The following is a 21,391-nucleotide window of genomic DNA, read 5'->3' as shown; positions in this document are numbered from 1 at the left end:
TCTGTGACGCAGCTGCTTTTGATGGGTGCGTTGTGTATACTCGTAATATTTTGGCCGATGAATAGAACATTGTTTATGTTTAGTATCGTAGTGTTTTCCATCGTTAAAATAGTTTTTTTTTTGTATTCTTGTTCAGTGTTATATTTTAATCGACTTTAAAAAAGGAGGAGGTTCTCAATTCGACTGTATGGTTTTTTTATGTTTGTTACCTCATAACTTTTGACTGGGTGAATCGATTTTGATGATTCTTTTTTATTAGAAAGCTGAAGCTTTCCATGTGGTCCCATTTCAATTTAGTCCAGTTCTGATATTGATATCCATGAGAAAACCATATAGGACTTAAATTTGCATTAAGTACGTGCGCGACAAATAAATGAATAACTCAATAACTCAATATCACGCCAACCGATTTCGATGATTATTGTTTTTAGCGTATATTAATTTGTTTTGGAATATCTTTTTTTTTCTATTTGAAGTCGTTTTTTGTTAAAGCATGTCTATTTACAATTATATCAACCTCTAGATTAGAGTTGAAAAATGCAAATTTTTCGGAGAGTTTCTTCTTATTCTCTCTATTCTCTATCTTCAACTCGTAAAATTCGACTACTTCGCAATAGAAATAACCTATTAAACAGTTGATTAAAAATATAACAACTCGGTTCCAGTTGTAAGTTTGTATTGATTTTATACTTTTCAAATTCGATTTATGCATTCTGATCGTTTTAATTTTTAAATTCTGATTTACACAACTCTGACATTGGAAGGTGATGTTTATGTTAATTAATGCGATATGAAAAACAATTTAAACCGAATTCAAAAATTTGAATAAGTAATTTGAAATTTAAATATAAATCCGTGCCGCGTATTTTGTGTTGAACATGAAACAGTAGGAATTATATTTATTTTCGTTCCTAAAATTATACACCGTTGAATATTTATAAGGACTGATGTAAAATCGTTTTTTTTATTTATTTAAAACTGTGGTTTATTATTATACATTTTGAAGTTTTTAGACTTTAAGCATAATTACATTTTATAAAACCGAATTATGTGATGACATAAAAGCGGTACATGGTAAGTGTATCTAAAAGTACTAGAGGTCCCACAGTAGTCGAAATTCGACAATAATTAATTGGAATTGTAAGTTTGTACACTATTATGATTGTATTTTATACTTCTATAATCACAAATTTCGCCAAGACTACACTATAAAAAATATTAACAAAGACAAAAAATATTTAATCTATTCTCAATTTGACAACAGACGTCAAGAACAAAAGTTTGACAATAAATAGTATGCATGCGTGTGTGCGTCAAATACATGGTAGTGTGTGTAATGTTTTCTTTATTGATTTAATGTATCTTTTATGCATTATTTAAAAAAAATATTAGCATTGTGCACTTCTTCTCAATATTCTCTATAAGTGTGGAAAATTTCATACTCCTCCGTCCGCGCAATTTTCGTAAAAATAGATACAAAGTTTTTGCTTCACGTATTAATATATAGATATTTAAAGAAAAATACAAACCATTTTATTAATTTAATTTTTTATGTTCGTTTCTATGTAGACAAATTTCTGACAAATTTCATGTGGGAACTATTAATTGACTACAAGCGTGATAAGTTTGAAAAATACTAAAACGGTCATTGACGTTTATAAAAATATATACTATTTTAGTATTACATTCTCTTAAAAGTAAGGTTTCTCTGATGTTCTCTATAAAGTAATAATATATGGATACAGTTTTAAATTCAATTTATGGTTCATATTGAATCAACGAGATACGAGCACGTATTTGCTCAGTATTTTCTTTTTGGTTGAATCCTCTGTTCCTTATAATATCCGCAATAGTTTATTTAATTGTAGTACCGGACATCGGTAGAGATATTCCTCAAATCATATTAGAGATTGAGTGCCAGTGGCTGATAAAACATCCCGGTATGTTATGCGAAGAGAATATGGTATAGGTAGATAAAAATACCCTGGGTATAAAAATAGACGGTGATGTGAGAAGGGGGCGTACTTGACTTGGATGGACTGTGCGAAAGAGGCTTTGATAGACATGAAATAACTTATGACAGGCCTGAAAAGAACAAAGGGGCATTTTTTTTTATTGCTTAGATGGGTGGACGAGCTCACAGCCCGCCTGGTGTTAAGTGGCTACTGGAGCCCATAGACATCTACAACGTAAATGCGCCACCCACCTTGAGATATAAGTTCTACAATCTCAGTATAGTTACAAACTGCTTCACCCTTCAGACCGAAACGCATTACTGCTTCACGGCAGAAATAGGCAGGGCGGTGGTACCTACCCGCGCGGACTCACAAGAGGTCCTACCACCAGTGGACATGCTGTGCCGATCCCATATAATGTGGCATAAGGGCTAAAAGAACAAGATTAGAGGCCACTTTTATCTCGATTCTGTACGATTACCTATTCAGCAAATGGTCCACTACATATTTAACGCATGTCTTGACGCTAGAATACTGGTGGTAGGACCTCTTGAGAGTCCGCGCGGGTAGGTACCACCACCCTGCCTATTTCTGCCGTGAAGCAGTAATGCGTTTCGGTTTGAAGGGTGGGGCAGCCGTTGTAACTATACTTGAGACCTTCGAACTTATATCTCGAGGTGGGTGGCGCATTTACGTTGTAGATGTCTATAGGCTCCAGTAACCACTCAACACCAGGTGGGCTGTGTGCTCGTCCGCCCATATAAGCAATAAAAAAAATATATATATATATATATCAATAAGTAATATTTAAGTAAATTGAAGATATGTCTTCAGAAACATCAGTATTCAAAACATAAGCTATGTCGGCCTGATTAAAGCATTCATATAAGGATGTGTCTTTTACAAAAATACAAAGAAAACCCACAGCAACTCTCTCAGCGTCTTCACGGCCGTGGTTCTTGAGTGATACGCTCTGCTTGCCACCCCTGTCTCTGGCATCCGGTCCTTACACTAGCCATCGCGTTTCCGGCGATTATTTCGAGTTAACGAACTTGTTGACTGTTGACCCTTGAAATTGTGGTTCTTCCCTTTCTGATCGGAGGCCGTGTTTTAAGCCCGCACGGATATGCACCACCATCCTGTCTATCTACCATCTCTTTCGGTTGGAATGGTGGGATAGCGGTTATATAATACAATTGAGACTTCAGCTCAAGAGGGTGATGGAATCCACGTTGTGGAAGCCCACAGAGTCATAACGCAAAATATATTTTTTATGGTTTTATTTGAGGAACTCAGTTCAAATTGTTCAAATGATTGTAAATATAGAGATTGTTATTATGTTATTAATATGACATTTGGACCAATAGGAGCCAATTTTTTTACGCAATTTAAAAAAAAAAGGTTTAAAAGTATCAGAAATCAAGCGAATACACTTCCAAACAAAATACTGTGGGTATTCGTGGGAACTTGCTAGGACTAGTGTTAGTAAATTCTTTAAGGTTGAGCCTATGAGCTCACCTACCCGTCCGGTCGTATTTGAAGTATCTTAGGATACCAGCAAATAGTTAGAAAAAAATCGTGGGACAATGGAAAACGATATCTACAAATATAAAAACTATATAATCTACACTCTGAATTATCTTCTAAAAAAGAATCTTATATAATAATATTGTATTTCTTTAAAAAGTGTTCGCTGTTTTCACAATGAGTATTTAGGTTAACTACAAGAGAGCCATCTAGTAATTTATTGAACAATTTAAAAGTATATTTTACAGTGCCATCTAGCGACCTTTAATAAACTACAGTCGTATAAAATTGCTCAGAGATGGCAGGTTTAGAAGCTACTAAACTTCATCGGAAGTTTAAAACATAAACGTTTTTTTTTTTTATTGTCCTTGTAGGCAGACGAGCATACGGCCCACCTGATGGTGAGTGGTTACCGTCGCCCATGGACTTCAGCAATGCCAGGGGCAGAGCCAAGCCGCTGCCTACCGCTTAATACTCTCCACAAGCCTCGTTTGAAGAAGGACATGTAGCTGTTCTTACCTGAGAAAAATATGGCGGAAGTACTGCCCTTTGATCGTCTAATCGCGAACACTGTACCCGTTCAAGTAGCTCAAATAACTCGTGTTGAGCACGGGTACCCGCCGCTGTTGAAGAGCTCCATGGCGCCGACACGTGCTGCCGCCTGTTGACAGAATTACAAACTATCTTGAATCCATTTTTAGTACGTTAATGCAACGCTAGGTGTCATTATAAACTATTGTCCATTTTTTATTACAATTTTTTTTTTTATAATATTCTACTAAACTAATTAAATTTGCTACTTTCATCATTATCATTATCAGCCTATAGACTGGTATTTGAATATATCAAAATTAAGCAAGTTAAGTTTTGTATGAACAATAAATATCAAAATAAATTAGAATATAATTTAGCCGTAACAAAGGCCAATTTATGATGCAACATGAGACGATGACAAAAATATTTTAATTAGAAAAATAAGTTTTCACGATGACACTCAGAAAGATGTTTTTAAAATTCAAGATTCAATTACTGGAAGATCGTAACGTCTAGGTATAGAACATAAGTTAGTGGTCTTGTAAGCGGCCTCTACAGACGCAAATGATCAATATTTTTTATCATCATTATAAGTTTATTCAAACACGTTTTATTCTTATTTATGAACCCTGAATAAATAGCCCGATGCCAGATCCAATGCGTTGAAGATTCCAACAATACAGTTCGTTAGGACTTGGCGAATAAAATACACAAATATTGGTCTGAAACTTGAACATTGTTTTATTTTGTTTTCTTCTCTTTAAGCTTTATTTAGATTCGTTTACGTTTTATAAAGTATATTTAGTGGAAATGTGTTTGAATTTTCTATTCATTTGTACTTAATGGGTGATGCATTTTTTTAATTTATATTTCCCGTGATATAGACGTAATAATATTATTAAAACGCGTTGCTAATTGAGAAACTGTGATGAAAACTAAACGAAAGTAAAACATATACATATTTACATCAATATACAGCGACCATTTCAACGGTGCTTTAAAATAATATTGTTCACTTAACCCTTTCGATGCATACTTCATAAGTATAACAAACACTCAAAATTTTCAATGCGGTGTCATAAATAATAATGACAGCAAAAAAATTCAAGAGGACCGATTCGAAGAATTATACGGTAATAATATTGCATAAACAAAACGCCATGCGACAGACAGCCCCATCTGTCGGTTCATAACAAAACTTTGTTATAATTACGCGCGTCCCCGCGATTTATGTGTCAATTAACTGACCATTCATCGGGTCCCTTTGCTCTTGTACCGTTGTACTTATGCCCTACGGTCAAGATAATGAGTTTCCGAATGAAATCTCCCCAGCTCTATACAGAACCAGTGCCGGTTCAATCAACGATTGTTTGTGTTTCGACTTAGCCTTATTTAGTTCGAAGGGTGTTTTGTAAAAGCAATAAATTTGATTGGCAGATGTTCTTGTCTTCCGTACGTTTATCTTTTAACTAGCAGCCCGCTCCGGCTTCGCTCGGGTGTTAACAAAATTTTCATAATAAATAATTATAATACACACACATCAACACTTGTATTATCATCAAGTTACTAAAAAAAAATCTAAAGATAGTTTGATTATTATTATTTTAATGAACTTTTATTTTCATTTAAATTATATTGTTTCCTATTTTTTATTATTTTTCTAATTTTCGTAAAAAGGTTATACGTACATACAAAACCAAAGCCATTGAGTTTGTTGAGTCAGAGCTTCCCGGTAAGTGATATTTGACATTGTTTCATTTTTTTAAATAAAATAACACTTATTGTACATAACTAGAGTAGTTGGACATAATTATGCTGTCGCGACACTTTTTGTAAGTAATAATGTGTTCTACAAAGTCATAGTACATTATTTTATTCTATCATCAAAAGTTTTCGCAGCTCACGCGATTTAAAGAATATTTTAGGTACTTTTTTACACTTTGGGTTACATTATTGGATATTAGTAAGGATCCCTAATTTAAAAAAAAAAGAATATAGCCTATGTCACTCGGGGATAGTGAGTGTAGCTTCCAAATAGGGAAAGAATTTTTCAAATCGGTTCTGTAGTTTCGGAGCCTATTCAATACAAACAAACAAACAAATCTTTCCTCTTTATAATATTAGTATAGATAATATTAGTATAGATAATATTAGTATAGATAATATTAGTATAGACTTGTGTGTGTTGCAGTGTTATTATATAGCTACTTTAGGTGCTCGTATATAAATTAGTATTGGTAAAAATTTAGATTTTCTATTATTTCAATCTCAAAATTTGAAACAAATATGTTAATTCTGTTAACAAAGAACAAGTCGTTTCTGTCAGTTTCAGATTAAAAATAAACTTTTCCTTTGACCTTCATCAACACATGCAATAAATGAATAAAGAGTTTGCATTTAAAAAACATTTTATGCCTGTGAATAATATTAACATTTTTTATTCCAGCCAGTTCGAGTGGAAACTTGTTTGTAAATATTGTATAAATCACTGAATGGTTTTGTTTGGATGTCGGTGTCCTCACGTGCCTTTTAAAAAATGTTAATTTCACTTCGAGACCCCTTTGTGTTAAATAAAATAAAAACACTAAAAGAAGAAGTTCAATATAATTTATTTATGAACAATTAATATACAGTATTGAATTTTCTGGCATTTAGATATTTCATTTAAAATTTATATTTTAATAAACATCTTTAAATATTCACTTTAAAATAAAAAGATAGAATCTGTGTTTTCGAAAGACATTTAAAATTTTACACTTTATCTCTATAATAATAAATCAAATAATAGAAAAACAAATATATTTATGTCGTTATATGATATTCATAAATATTAATGAATATTTTATTGAACGCCATCGAGAACGTAGCTAGATAAAAATAATAGTTTAGAACCGTGGCATAAAAGACTTAACAAATGTTGTGAGGTTCAAACTATTTCCATGCATACTTTCGTCAAAATCGGTTCAGTGGTTTGCCATGAAAACGGAACAGACAGAAAAATATTTAAATTTACCAATGGATTTACTTTTTTTTCCCTACCTATGCTGATAGCCTTGAGAGGCTATTTCAGTTTAACCCTAACGTGTGTGAGCTCGCGGGGCTCAAACCGGAGTGTTGCTCTGACCCTAGCAAGAGCAGTGCTTCGCAGAATCTACCACAGGATCGGAAACGCGACCCACTGAGAAGATCCGGCGAGAAACTCAGTGGGCTGTGTCTATGGGTTAATTCGCTCGTCGAGCCCTTCGTCGCAAGCTACGGGTTCGACGACAACGATGACCGGTGCTTAGGGTACTGTTACGGGGTGGGATGATGGAGACTTTTTAAAAAACACTTTTTACAGAAACTGAAAAATGTAATTTCATTATATGAAAATACACGTTTTAGATGAGTGTCCACAACGAGGTCTCAAGCCGATCTAATTTACCGTGGTAACCGAAATGCTGACGAAACTTTCGATTTGCGTCATTACCTAGAATCGAAGTAAACAACTGAGGCTAGGTCAGCAGTTTACTTTGTATTGACCATGCTGCAATCGAATATTATAACAGCCCCCCTATAAGATTGAGCATCACGAGAGAAAGTGATGAGAAATTATGACAGAACCTCGACGTGGACATTACAATATTTTATCTATGGTGTGGTCGAATATTATAACAGTACCTAAAAGCACCGTTAGTGGATCGGGAGGATCCGTAATGAGGTGCTTTGGGCGACGTCGACGGTTTACCATTCGTGGCTTTACTAAAGACACATCAACCGTATGATTACGAAATGAGTACCTAATAAACGACCGAGACCGTGAAACGATAATACTCAAGTGTTCGAACAATATAAATCAAGCTAATTGTATCCTTTCAAACATCTGCTCTTCACTTGTGTGTGAAGTTTAATTCGTTTTGTTTTATGTCTCATAAATTGACGATACAGTGGCAACTGTATACTTAGTGCGAGTTTTTTAACGCTCTCGATAGCGTAAAAGTTAACTCATATTTGTAAGGAATAGGATCGTTTGCCTACGTTTGCCGCTAAGGGCGCTGTTCCAACTGCATACAAAATTGCGTTAACTTTTACGCTATCGAGAACGTTAAAAAACTCGCACTAAGCACACTGGTTTACGAACGAACCACAATGGCACCGCACGTTAACGTTCCACCGTCCCGCGTATTTCTGTCGTGAGCAATTGAAACAATGCAATTGAGATTTCGGCCTTATTTCTAAAGATGTAAAGCGGCATTGAAGCCGTGTTTTATTCCCGTATGCAATAAAAAAAAAAAAGTTCCCGTAGAATAACTACACCAATAAACTTGACCCCGCAGCTTATTACAAGTCATCATCAATAGTCTCACAGTCTCCATTCGCTGTAGATTGCATTCCTTGGTCTTACGGTCGGTCCACTCACTTTCTTATTGAGCTATAGTACGTTTATAGATTAGACTTTTATTTACCGACACGACCGCCGCGGCACCGGTCTCAGGATGGTCTGGGTATACATATTACTTTGTGAATGGCATACAAGAATAATTTCAAAAAATACAGACCGGAAAAATTATGCATTCCCTTTTTGTTCCACCGTTGATTGACCACGGGTCTATGACGTAATTTTATTTCATTTTCAGAAGACAAGTCTAGCATTACCTATAGTTTTGCTAAAAAAACTTGTTACTATTGGATTATTTTGAAGATATAGAAAAGTTTCCAATAAAAATTGTGATTTAAGAACTATTATTGCTCGTATCAAGCATCGTTTAGAGTTTTAACGATGGAACTTATACAGGAAATGAACACATGTATTGACACTCAGCATCTATTGGACAGGAGGCCGACATGTTATTGAAACATGAACTTTTTTTTTGACGGAACCTCCATAGTTATTTTGATGGACTATATAATGCAACGGGTGAATATTCTACTAGGTACTGTTTTGGAGCTTTTTGAAATAGGACCTTTTAAATCAGTAAGCTTATTTCGCGGTAGAAATAGTATAATGGTTCCTACTCTGCGTACTCATATTCAAAGTAAACATAATTTATCATTAAAACATTATTCCATATTTCATTATATTAGATATTAACCGACTTTTAAGGGCTAACTCTCTGGCTACAAATCCTTACTAACAAACATATTTCATATCATACGTCGCGGGAGACGAAATTTTATGGCGCCGTGGGAAGACATACTACAAAACATATATATTGTTTGTTTTATCTCCGCGAGGGGAAAGCCCCTTGCAGAAAACATATTGCGCGATCAAATTAAATCTTTATGTAATTTTAATGGTTATTACATTAGGATTAGTTCAGTATAAATGTTTGAGTTTTTGCTCTCCTGTGAAATCTATAGTCTTATTAGAAAAGTACAACTTTGTAGGAATATACTTAACGATCACCCTTTTAAATTAAAATTATTTTTTCTGATATTTTTTTTAATTCAAAGGACAATGCCCAAAAGTTGGCCAACTTTCTATCAAAACTATTTGTACTTGAAAAACTATGCCTTATTATTTCACGTTGTTTAGTTTAATTATAAACATTTCTTTCACTCTGGCATTGTTTTACAAAAAAATAAATTACTTATTTGATAACATCCGAAAACTGAGTACTTCCATCATTCATAGTTTTTAAATTCGTCAATAGGCAGACAAAGGGCTTAGCCCATACAGCCTTATAGTAAACCTAAATGCTGCCAAACGAAAGAACTATCTGTGACATGAAGAACAAATAAAAAAAAAAGCTAATGGTTATAATTCACAGACTTTTTTAGTTTATTTTTGTTCAATTCAATATTTATATATTGTAATAATAATTATTACTTACAACCATGAATTTTTTTATATTTTTAGACATTAATGATTCCATTAGTAAAAATCTCAATGGCCCACCATTACATAATCTTATTATCTATGGTCAGAGGGTTTTGGCAGCAACCCGAGTGAAGCGTTTTGCGTATTAAACGGCAATAATCGTGAACAACGATTATTGACGTTTAATACACAAAACGCTGAGGCATTTGAATAAAACTATGGCTAACATAGCAGTGCCTGTTTTTTTTTTTCAAGATAAAAGGTCTGCGGAAACTCACGCTCAGTCAATGTGCTATTCGTCGAGTTGACGTCAAAACTCCCAAAAAACAATAAAAAGTGATACACCTGCTTTTTTTGACATGAAAATAATATAACTACGACAGACTAGGCTGTATAGGCTACGCTCTTTGCCTACCGATTGGCGAATTTAAAAACAACAACAACTATATCGTTGACGGCTTCCGGGTTTTTTTCCCGAAAAAAGCGTCAATGAAGTCCATTCTCAGAAACCACTTTCATTTTATTATTATTATGAGGATATAATAATAATAAAATGTACATAACGGCTTATTTCTTGCAAAATTAACCACAGTTCACCTATTTAACACTGTAACTAATTATAAGAGCGATTATTGATTTCGAAGAAAACAATTAACAACTTAATTTTAGCTGCAGAAAAAAACAGATTTCTCTTAAGCCTGGGTGAGAATATAAAAATCGGTTTCTGAATATGATACGATATTTATATGTTTATCACATTAAGTTAAAATCATCATGTCCCAGCAACTTTTTTTAGGGGCCCAAAGGCCCTAAGAAAATGTGCATTGTCCTTTATTTCGGTCGGTATTTTTTAGTTGGATTTTCTATAAAAGCGTATTATTTTAGTTTTTTAAAGTATTATTTATTATAGTTCATATGAGGACAGGACATTTTCATCACTCACACTTTTGCTGTGTACCTACCTTGTTTTCCAGTTGACTTGTAACGTACAAGTGACTAGTAAGTTTTATGTGTGCACACTAAACTTGACACCGGTGTGCGTGCATAGATAAGCACCTAACACCTGATTTATAAACGAGCCCGGAATGGTGTGCGGAGTTGTCAGACAACAAAATTAATTATTCACGAAACATTTCAGGAAATGGGGAATCAATTAAACGAGTTTCATTGACTTTTGAGTATCCTTTCGTTTTTAAAATTCACACTAAATACTAAGCACTGAGTGCGTAGACCAGTGTCTCGATACGGACACTATTAATCGATGTTAGTAGGTTCGCTGATTAAGGCGGAACACATGACTTCCTTCCAACTGATGTAGGCAATATAGCTCACAATAACGCAAAACAAATTGCGCAAACTTGTTAATATTGCATATATGCGTTCGTTTGTGAACACATAATTAGGAACATTTTTGTATCCTATTTATTAAATGCATCTACCAGCAATAAATAGCTCATTAGGAACCATCGATAGATCGACTCTCTATTAATGGGTATCAAGTGCGGAACCGACTATTGCGCAGTTTGATTATAGGAATTAGGTATCGACCTCTACGACCTGTGTCTTAGCGCGCGCATATATCTTTGTTTTTCTTTTAAGTTATAACCAGTAATTACTCAAACATATATTTTTTTGTCGTGACATCTTATAATTCGATGGAGCCGGCTGCACGCACGAAAAAACATGACTCATGCGGCGTTACCTCGCTCTGAGGCGTTCCGTTTAAGGCTTAAAGTGCAAGCGAGAGCGCACAACGAGCGACAAAGAGGCACAATCGGCCTCCGCGTTCGGCAGCGTTCGACATCTGTCTCTCTCCTACTTGAGTAAGCGATGCATCCGCGTGGACAGCTGCTATACAATAATACATTTACACGTTTTCGTCAAGTATGAAGTTCAGTGAAAAGTGAATGTGGTGTCAATTGTTTATAGCAATGATAATTGCGATAATTGAAAAATGAAACCATTCCATCAGTATTTTCTTATGAAATTGTCACGTTCAACTATCGTCAGTAAACCGACTTTACAGACAACCGATTTTTTTTCAAAAATCCTTTTTAATAATTAATTTTTTTAAGTAATTTCTGCAAAATATGTGAAAATAAGGTCGGTATTACAAGAGTTAATATGTCAAAGCCGTTCAGAACGTAAAAATGCTATGGATGACCGCCGCAATAGCATATACGAAAATCTATGAATCCAATGATATTTTCACACAGCTGGCAATACGAATCGAACTCATGTCGCAGCCCACTGAACCCAGGAGACTTGCGGACATGTAAGAGAGATAGATAGAGGCACATAAGTTATGACTGTTATGTACGAAGAATACCGTAAATACTTTCGCACTGGTGATTTATTTTTGCTGTCTCATATAACTACTAGGACTTCGATGTTTGAGCATTAGTATTTTTTAATAACCATCTAGGTTTTATTGGGAATTCAATCTTCATATTTGGTTAAAACTGTATAGGTTCTGAATTTATCCTTTATTCACGCAGCAGAAAATGAAAATTACTGTATGGATTACGGTATGGTTTTTAAAACATTAATTCCTTGTTAATTTAATTCATTAAAACGTGTTGTGACATATACTGTCATTGTAATCGAAAATTTCACCTGATGCCTCATGGTGGGCGGTGACATTAAACTTGTTAATGTCAATTAAAAAAATCACGCTGTGCGGATTATTCTAATATAATATTGTATTATTAGAAAAATAATAACATAAAAACGTAATAATAGTATTGTGATATCCGCAGAATAATAAAACTATAATCATTAGGTACACTAAAACTTCGTACAGACGGAAGCACTTTGTCTACACTAGCGTTGGCTATGGATAAACCAGTACGCAACGATGACAAGCCGTACTTGAAAAGTCACAAAAGCCTTTTAAAAGTGTCTGGCGAGTGTGAATCGCAACAAAGAGACTTCCTGGTTGAACATGGCTGTATGTCATGCAACCCTTTGCTTATGGAACAAAAATTAAAAAAAGATGGTGGCATTTTCATCACTTTGGAGTTTGGACATCCTCTTCCTTTAAACTTATAATGAAACTTCCTTATGGCCGTTTTTAAACCTTTCTGTCTTGAATTACATTTAGTTAATTTTGTTTTGCTGTATAAAAATATTTTTGATAAATTACATAGACTAAAGTTTTTGAGGGCTCTAGTTGCTTCATAACACTACACATTTACTTTAATTAAATAAAATCACACTATAATTACATTTTACACACTTGTGGCAAAACCAATTTTTAAACTGTTTGGATTTTACGACAACCATTAATTGACATTGCCGTGACTGAGCTGAACCATAAGCCAGCCATCTCTTGGCAAATAGCGGCACTAGGAAATATGAGCTTACAAACCCCAACAATAGCAACTAAGGCTGTATAGTAGGATGCGGACGAAAGACACGACACGATCGAGGCCTTACTAGAACACAAGCGATAAACATAAAATATCTATACTAATATATAAATCTACAGTGGTTTTTACGGATGTTCCGTTGTAACTACTGAACTATGCATCCGATTGACTTGAAACTTGGCATCCATGTAGAAAATACATGTAGTACTTAATGGATAGGCTAATATTTATATGAGTGTTGGACTCCCTAATAATAATGACAATAAATAATAATTTTAATTTTAAATGCCCAGCGAAGCGGGCGAGTACGGCTAGTTTATGTATAAGCACAAGCGATGGAACAAAACAGCACCGAAGTAGATATGTGGAACGCGAAACGAGACGAGCGATATCATCATACGAAGTGAATATTACATTTGAACGTACTGTAAACAGATTGATTACCAGTATCGACTTTTAGTAGTCTATGTTTCCGTGATTTTTAATCTGGGATAAATGTGTTTTTTTTATTGCTTAGATGGATGGACGAGTTCACAGTCCACCTGGTGTTAAGTGGTAACCGGAGCCCATGGACATCTACAACGTAAATGCGCCACTCACCATGAGATATCAGTTCTAAGGTCTCAAGTATAGTTACAACGGCAGTCCCGCCCTTCAAACTGAAACACATTACTGCTTAACGGCAGAAATAGGCGGGGTGTTGGTACCCGTTCGGACCCGCAAAACGTCCTACCACCAGTAATTACGCAAATTATAATTTTGCCGGTTAGATTTTTATTACACGATGTTATTCCTTCACCGTGGAAGTCAATCGTGAACATTTGTCGAGTACGTATTTCATTCGTACCTACGTGTCTTAAAACCCGTTCATAATTTTATTCTGAGCCTCAGCTCGGAACTATATTTTCCGAAGACAAGAATTCTGTTTACTCTAATAATTGACTCCTTATACATTATGCAATATTCTTTTATAATAATAAATCTTACAATCTTCAGTGACCAAACTAGTTGAATATCATTGAAAAGGTCACTGATCGGTACCCAAGCTATTTTCGGTAATGATGTCAATGACTAATATATGTGATATCAAAATGACTCTACAAAATTATGTAGGTATTTATGCGTTATACACATATGTATTAAATTAGGCTGTCAAAACATGACATAACAAGACAGATTGTTCGTCAAATCTAAATTGTTTTGTTTTTATTGCGAATTGTTTTTTGTTTATTATAAAGATAATAGATAAAGCGAAGGAACTTTAGATTGTTTCGTATTGAACAATAACATTGGGGGCATTCTTCTTTTTTTTACCACTATGACATTATGTTGTTACAGCATAAACAGCATCTTAATATGTAAATATTAATCTTGCCAAATATGCAATTAAATAAGTTGATTGGTGGTTGAAGCCGGAATCTCGCAAAATTTAGTAATTACTTGTACGAAATTTGAAGCATTACATTTCAGGATCCGTGTATTCGTAATTTGTTGATAATAATTGTGATTTCACAACGTTATTGACGTAGTCACCAGTGCGAAAACTTAATTTCAATGTAAGTTATATCACGATAAATAAGTAGTTCTATTAAATTGGGAAAACGAAAATTTCTCGCCGTGTTTTACCTTAAAGTAAAATTCGTAACCGGGTTTGTCAGGGACACCAATTAGGGGCCTCAATACAGAATCGATTTTCAAATAACTTTATCAAGTTTATCAAAACTGGCCGTCAAACAGCCGTCCACAAACTTTACGGTTGAGTTGCGTTGCGCAATGGCACTCTGTCGGTATTGACTGTATTGATTCTTGTCGTTGTATTCTAAAATATGTTGTCTTTGGCTTTTTTTTGGTAGGAGTTTGGCAGAATAACTTACCGATTACCAAAACTAAAAACTCATATATATCGCATTGTAACCTACCTACATTGGGTCTTAAGATCCATTTTTCAACTGTGTTGGTGCAAAGGCCCTTAACAATGCCTGCTTACTTTTTGGGAGAAATATAAAGTGTTTTAACATACAGAATTGATACAGATAAGACGTCCGGTGCATTCGTATCTAGCGATGCAACAGTGTTCGTATCCCGCAGGTGGGTACCAATTTTTCTAATGAAATACGTACTTAGCAATTGACTTCCACTGTGAAGGAATAACATCGTGTAATAAAAATCAAAACCCACAAAATTATAATTTGCGTAATTACTGGTGGTAGGACGTCTTACGAGTCCGTACGGGTACCAATGCCCCGCCTATTTCTGCCGTGAAGTAGTAAGTAATTAATGCGTTTCAGTTTAAAGGGTGGGGCAGCCGTTGTACTGTTAAAAACGGAGACCTTCCAACTCATTTCTCAGATGGCGGTATTTACGTTGTAGATGTCTATCGGCTCCGGTTACCACTTAACACCAGGTGGGTCGTAAGCTCATCCACCCATCTAAGCTATATAAAAAAAAATATAGCAATTGTTTTTTTAAAAGCTAATGACCTTTATAAATACATACAAAGCATTTTAAAGTTGTTAACAATTGATACATATTTTAAATGTCAGTAGACATTGATCGGTACGATGTCACGGACAGCGTAATAGGGAACGGTAAATTAAACAATAACACCAACTAAGTGCAAGTCGATAAGCTGTATACAGTTTGCAAATCGAACTAACTAGTACTTCAAATGTTCCAGTTACAACCCGTCGAAGAGTGTTGGGTAAATTCGAAACTGGGCTTCTCGCGTCAAAGTGTGGCACTAGTTCGGTAAACTTAATAAGTCATGATATACCATTTAAACATAGGTACCTATAGTACGAGTACGTTGCGAACGTTGGCTACTTAGTTTTTATTTATTTATTAAATACTACATTAATTAAGCTCTATCTAATTATTGTGTATTTTATTATTTTTATTATTTAAAAAATACACTAATAAACGTTTGTCCGGGCACGTTTTAGTGGTATGCATAATTTGGATATGGGAAACATTACATGAGTACTTTGGGCACGGAGGAATAAGTACAGTATAAGCTCCTTATTCCCGCTTTCTTCGTTCGCGTTTTCACTATTCGCGGATTAAAAAAATGCGACCCAATTCCTACATTCGTGGCTAAAGATATCTTTATTCGCGGGTCTAATCGGTACATACGAAATGATAAAAAGAAAATATGTAGGTATCGAACCGCATATCCTTTTTAGGCGCGCTTTTCCATGCTCACGGCTTTTGTATTCGCGGCATATTCACGGAACATATACCCCGCTATTAAAGAGTTATACACTGTATTAAACAAATCGATTCTTATTAAAGCATCTATGGACATCATCTTATCTAATGGGACGAATAATTTCTGGTTACATTTGAAGCTCAATTTTCTTTGGTTTTCGGATATTTTTTTATGAAAGTTTCTCTTCATATCCATTTTTGTCATCAAACGTAACTACTCTTTAATTAACGATACAAGCGATGCACTAAATCTATACCATAATAAATAGTTTAATGTAATATTTGGTGTAACCCACTTTCTAACAGAAGTTTTTAACGGTCGATATCAATTTTACGCTTCAGAATTTCAATATCAAACAATAAACAGAAAGACAAAAAATGTAACATAATATCTCCGCAATTTATCTTCCCTATCTCAGAAGTTTAGCAACTTTTAATAACTTCGTAGGCAGAAGCTGGTGAATTAGCCGTATACCCACAACAAATTGAAAGCAATTTTGTAATTTTAAAACTTTTAATACGAAACAGAGAAATATTGTCTCCGGAGAAATGAATGTCCGCGCAAGAACTGTAAATCATAATATGAAATGGAACGCGAGATAAATGTGTGACTTATATTTATTTGTATTTTTATGTTTTGTTTCTTTTCAGTTGACAGATTTTTTGTTGCACCTACACAGAGAGTAATAACGTTGTCGCCTTAAATCAAAACATGGCTTTTACTAATCCTTGTAAATTTGCATTTATCCATAGTCTATCTATCGTTAAATAGTTTTAATATACATTTCAATGGATTTTCATCAAATAATGTAATATACTGTAAGGTTTGTTGTAAAGTGACCTGGTACTAGTGGTAGGACCACTTGTGAGTCGGCACGGGTAGGTACCACCACCCCGCCTATTGCTGCCGTGAAGCAGTAATGCGTTTGGTTTGAAGGGTGGGGCAGCTGTTGTAACTATACTTGAGACTTATTGATATTATATTCTAGCGTCAAGACATGCGTTAAATTTGTATTGGACCATTTGTTGAATAGGTAATCGTACAGAATCGAGATAAAAGTGGCCTCTAATCTTGTTCTTTTAGCCCTTAAGGCACATTATCTGGGATCGGCACAGCATGTCCACTGATGGTAGGACCTCTTGTGAGTCCGCGCGGGTAGGTACCACCGCCCTGCCTATTTCTGACGTGAAGCAGTAATGCGTTTCGGTCTGAAGGGTGAGGCAGTTGTTGTAACTATACTGAGATCGTAGAACTTATATCTTAAGGTGGGTGGCGCATTTACGTTGTAGATGTCTATGGGTTCCAATAATCACTTAACACCAGAAGGGCTGTGAGCTCGCCACCCATCTAAGCAAAAAAAAAGTGAGTACGTGTAATATAAAATTTAACATTTTAAAATGAAGACAATTTTCGGATTTCCATGTGGCAACATTATTGGTGGGAGCAATGGCGGCAGTGGTGATGGGTCATATGAAAAAGACAGAGATAGAAGTAAAGCGGGTAATCAACAAGACAACCTACTATCAGTTAAAGTACGAACGATTAGTTTAGAACAAAAACATATGTCATTATGTGAACGACATCTACATTCACCTAGGGCCTAGACACATACATAATAATATGTATGTGTGTTTATGTTATACATAAAGTGTCTTTCAATTACGTTATTAGTAAATAATAATTATTTTTGCAACTTTACAGGAGGGTCATTTAAAATTTGAAATTTGGAAAAAATATCACACAAAAAAAAACTTCTTCAGCTATTTGAATAGAGTAAAAATAATTGAAGTTCAATTAAAAACATCTAACTGATGATGGTACTACCAAATGAAACGCGTCTTTAATTACATAGATAAATATGGCGTGTTAAACGAAAGCTCGCTTAAACCAAATAGCCTCTCCCCTCGATATGTAGGTAGTAGTTTTTTTTTCCTATCTAAGCTGATAGGTAGCCTTGAGAGACTATTTCAGAGCAACCTTAGCTAGTAGTTGAGCTCACGGGGCTCAAACCGGAGTGATGCTAAAACTGACCCTAGCAAGAGCAGTGTTTCGCAGAATCTACCACCGGATCGGAAACGCAACCCACTGAGAAGATCCGGCGAGAAACTCAGTAGGCTGTGTCTGTGGGTTAATTTACTCGTCTAGCCCTTCGTCGCAAGCGACGGGTTCGACGAGGACGGTGACCGGCATTTGTATCACTGCGTTGCGTTTTTCTGATACAAAACTGTCACGTGTTTAAAGGACATTATAACCATAATTTAAATGCACCTGAAATCCGAAGCGCGTGTCTGAGAACTGTTGCCCCGGTAACAACAGGTGGAATTTGAACAAGTGCCACCTACACTAATAAAAAACTTGATACCCTCCCGACGTAATTAAGGCTATCAATTATTCACAAAGGTTTACCTTTTACTTTTCTATCAATTACTGTGTTATTTAACTATCACAAACGGTGCGTTTATTACAGTATCTAAACGCTATTATCTCTAAATTTATTGAATCTAATTCGATAGGAAACGGTTAATCACAGGTATCGCTTTTAAACAGCCGTTTTTTTTTTATTCATTAAAACCTCCAATTATTTTTTGTTTAATGTCTTTTAAATATGTAGCGCGTGTTCGTGTTTAGTTAAAGTATAATAATTAGGGGCGTGTTGACCACTCGATGGGTTCGATATTACGCTATATCAAACGCAATTCATCCAGAAAGGATTCGTCATTACACCACAAATATAGGATACTATTTAAACGTTTTAAAAAACGAAGATAGAACTACATATTAGTTTGCGTTTTTTCTGATACAAGAACATGAAAACCATTCACGTTCGAATGTGCCTTCCTATTTTTTTTTTATTTCCTGCCTAAGCTGATAGTCTTCAGAGACCATTTCAGTCCAGCCTTAACTAGTAGGTGAGCTTACGGGGCTCAAACCTGACGACGTTGCTAACACTAACCCTAACAAGGGCAATGCTTCGCAGAATCTACCACCGGATCGGAAACGCGACCCACTGAGAAGATCCGGCTAGAAACTCAGTGGGTTGAGTCTGTGGGTTAATTTACTTGCTGAGCACTTCATTGCAAGCGACGGGTTCGACGAGAACGATGACCGGTGGTTCTTAATGTTACACAATACGCGATGCATTTTAAATATTAGGTTTCAGGAAAATTGTAGGGTCAACGAACTTGAGGAAACGCCTCTCAATGCGCATTCAGAAAATACGAACATAATAAAATGATAAAATAATCGTCAAGCTTGGATATTAGTAAGATCTACATAATTATGTTGAGTTAGTAGTTCATTGTAAGGACTAATTAGAAGACGTCAATGTTTAATTTTACAACATACAAAATACATATATAGATATAGAATATAGAACTCATTACAATCTTCTGATATATTTCTGACGTTGATCAGGCCATACGATAATGGGAAGACATATAAATACATATTTGAGATGTTTTGCCTTAGTACCTGTTTTAGAAGGAAAAGGACGGAAGGAAAGCTTTTGTATCATTTATAGAACATTAATAATAATATACCCAAGCCTTTTTATGAACGCTTGGGTTTTGTGTTCATGTGCCACCATAAACTAATATAATATGCGTTATAATAAATATTACGGCTACGAATCACAAAAAAGGAAGATGAAAATCAACTTATATCGAATAAGTTAGAGTACATTATTAATTGTTGTTTATTACATGTTAAATTCGTAATACAAATCAAGAATTACTTGGTACGTCGTGACCTACTAAATTAACAATGTTTGACTTTGCTTTGCTGATGCGTAATGTAAGAAAGTCAAATTAATGTTCACTTATTTTGTTTCAATGTTTTCGGGATTTTCTTATGTGAAAACGATTGCCTGGTCGGATCCTTTTTATTCGATAACAACGCCTTTTGTATAATTTAAAGCTGCACATTAACTGATTTTCAAAGTAAATAATGTTTTAGTGTGCAATAAACAATTTAATGCCATAAAATAATTATACCTAATTTGTAATCTCGATCCCTGAATATCTTTGATTCCTGACTGTTAATAGTACCAAACGTGTTTGATTTCATTTTTATTATACAACTAGCTTTTGCCCGCGACTCCGTCTGCGTGGAATAGTTATTTTAGCATAACGCTAAATATTTCCCCCCACTTACCACCCATTTCATTTACGTAGAAAGTAAAAATATTTTGAAACATTCTTTATTGGTGCTCCACTTGTATTGGTCTTACCGTCATGTTATATAGCCTATAGCCTTCCTCAATAAATGATCTATGTAACACTGAAATAATTTTTCAGATCGGACCAGTAGTTCCTGAGATTGGCGCGTTCAAACAAACAAACTCTATAGCTTTATAATATAAATAAATAATAATAATACAATATATAGATATATGTAATTCATTCATCATGACGTTCGTGAATACGCATTAGATAACTTATGTACATGCTTCTAATATACTGGATGATAGGATTTGAGCCCCGGAATAAGCGCATTACTTGATGCGATTACACCCGATGCTGTGTGTCGTCTATCTAACCAATTGCAACGCTGATAGCTTCGTTGATTGACTGTTTATCGGCTAGGTACATGTTCTGTCGCTGTGAATTAAAAATCGCACTTATCAATTCCGGTTAGCGTTTACGAAAATGCATTGATTGAGAATTCCATACGTAACATAATAATAACATAAAATATATATATCTCACTGGTGGTAGGACCTCTTGGGAGTCCGCACGGGTAGGTACCACCACCCCGCCTATTTCCGCCGTGAAGCAGTAATGCGTTTCGATTCGAAGGGTGGGGTAGCCGTTGTAAGTATACTTTGATCTTAGAACTTATATCTCGAGGTGGGTGGCGCATTTACGTTGTAGATGTTTATGGGCTCCAGTAACCACTTAACACCAGGTGGGCTGTGAGCTCGTCCATCCATCTAAGCAAAAAAAATAAATAAAATATATCATAATGATATTGCTTGGCATTTTATTTTAAACCATAT

The 21,391-nt window shown here is 35.0% G+C and overlaps 1 protein-coding gene across 13 annotated transcripts in view; it reads right to left on the bottom strand.

Annotated features, from left to right (window-relative positions):
* The window catches only part of RapGAP1 (Rap GTPase activating protein 1), a 349,454-nt gene that overhangs the window by 136,707 nt on the left and 191,356 nt on the right, over positions 1 to 21,391 (bottom strand). For all 13 annotated transcript variants that reach the window (XM_089739716.1, XM_089739722.1, XM_089739733.1 and 10 more), the window contains one exon: positions 4,002 to 4,143. In XM_089739716.1, coding sequence (XP_089595842.1) covers positions 4,002 to 4,143 — 142 coding nt within the window. The remainder of the gene's footprint in view (positions 1 to 4,001; positions 4,144 to 21,391) is intronic.

The sequence above is a fragment of the Bombyx mandarina genome, chromosome 03, assembly GCF_030267445.1.
Source record: "Bombyx mandarina strain Sakado chromosome 03, ASM3026744v2".
In the NCBI taxonomy this organism is placed as follows: domain Eukaryota; kingdom Metazoa; phylum Arthropoda; class Insecta; order Lepidoptera; family Bombycidae; genus Bombyx; species Bombyx mandarina.
The sequence above is the reverse complement of the archived record's forward strand: the minus strand, read 5'-3'. Positions and strand labels throughout refer to the sequence as shown.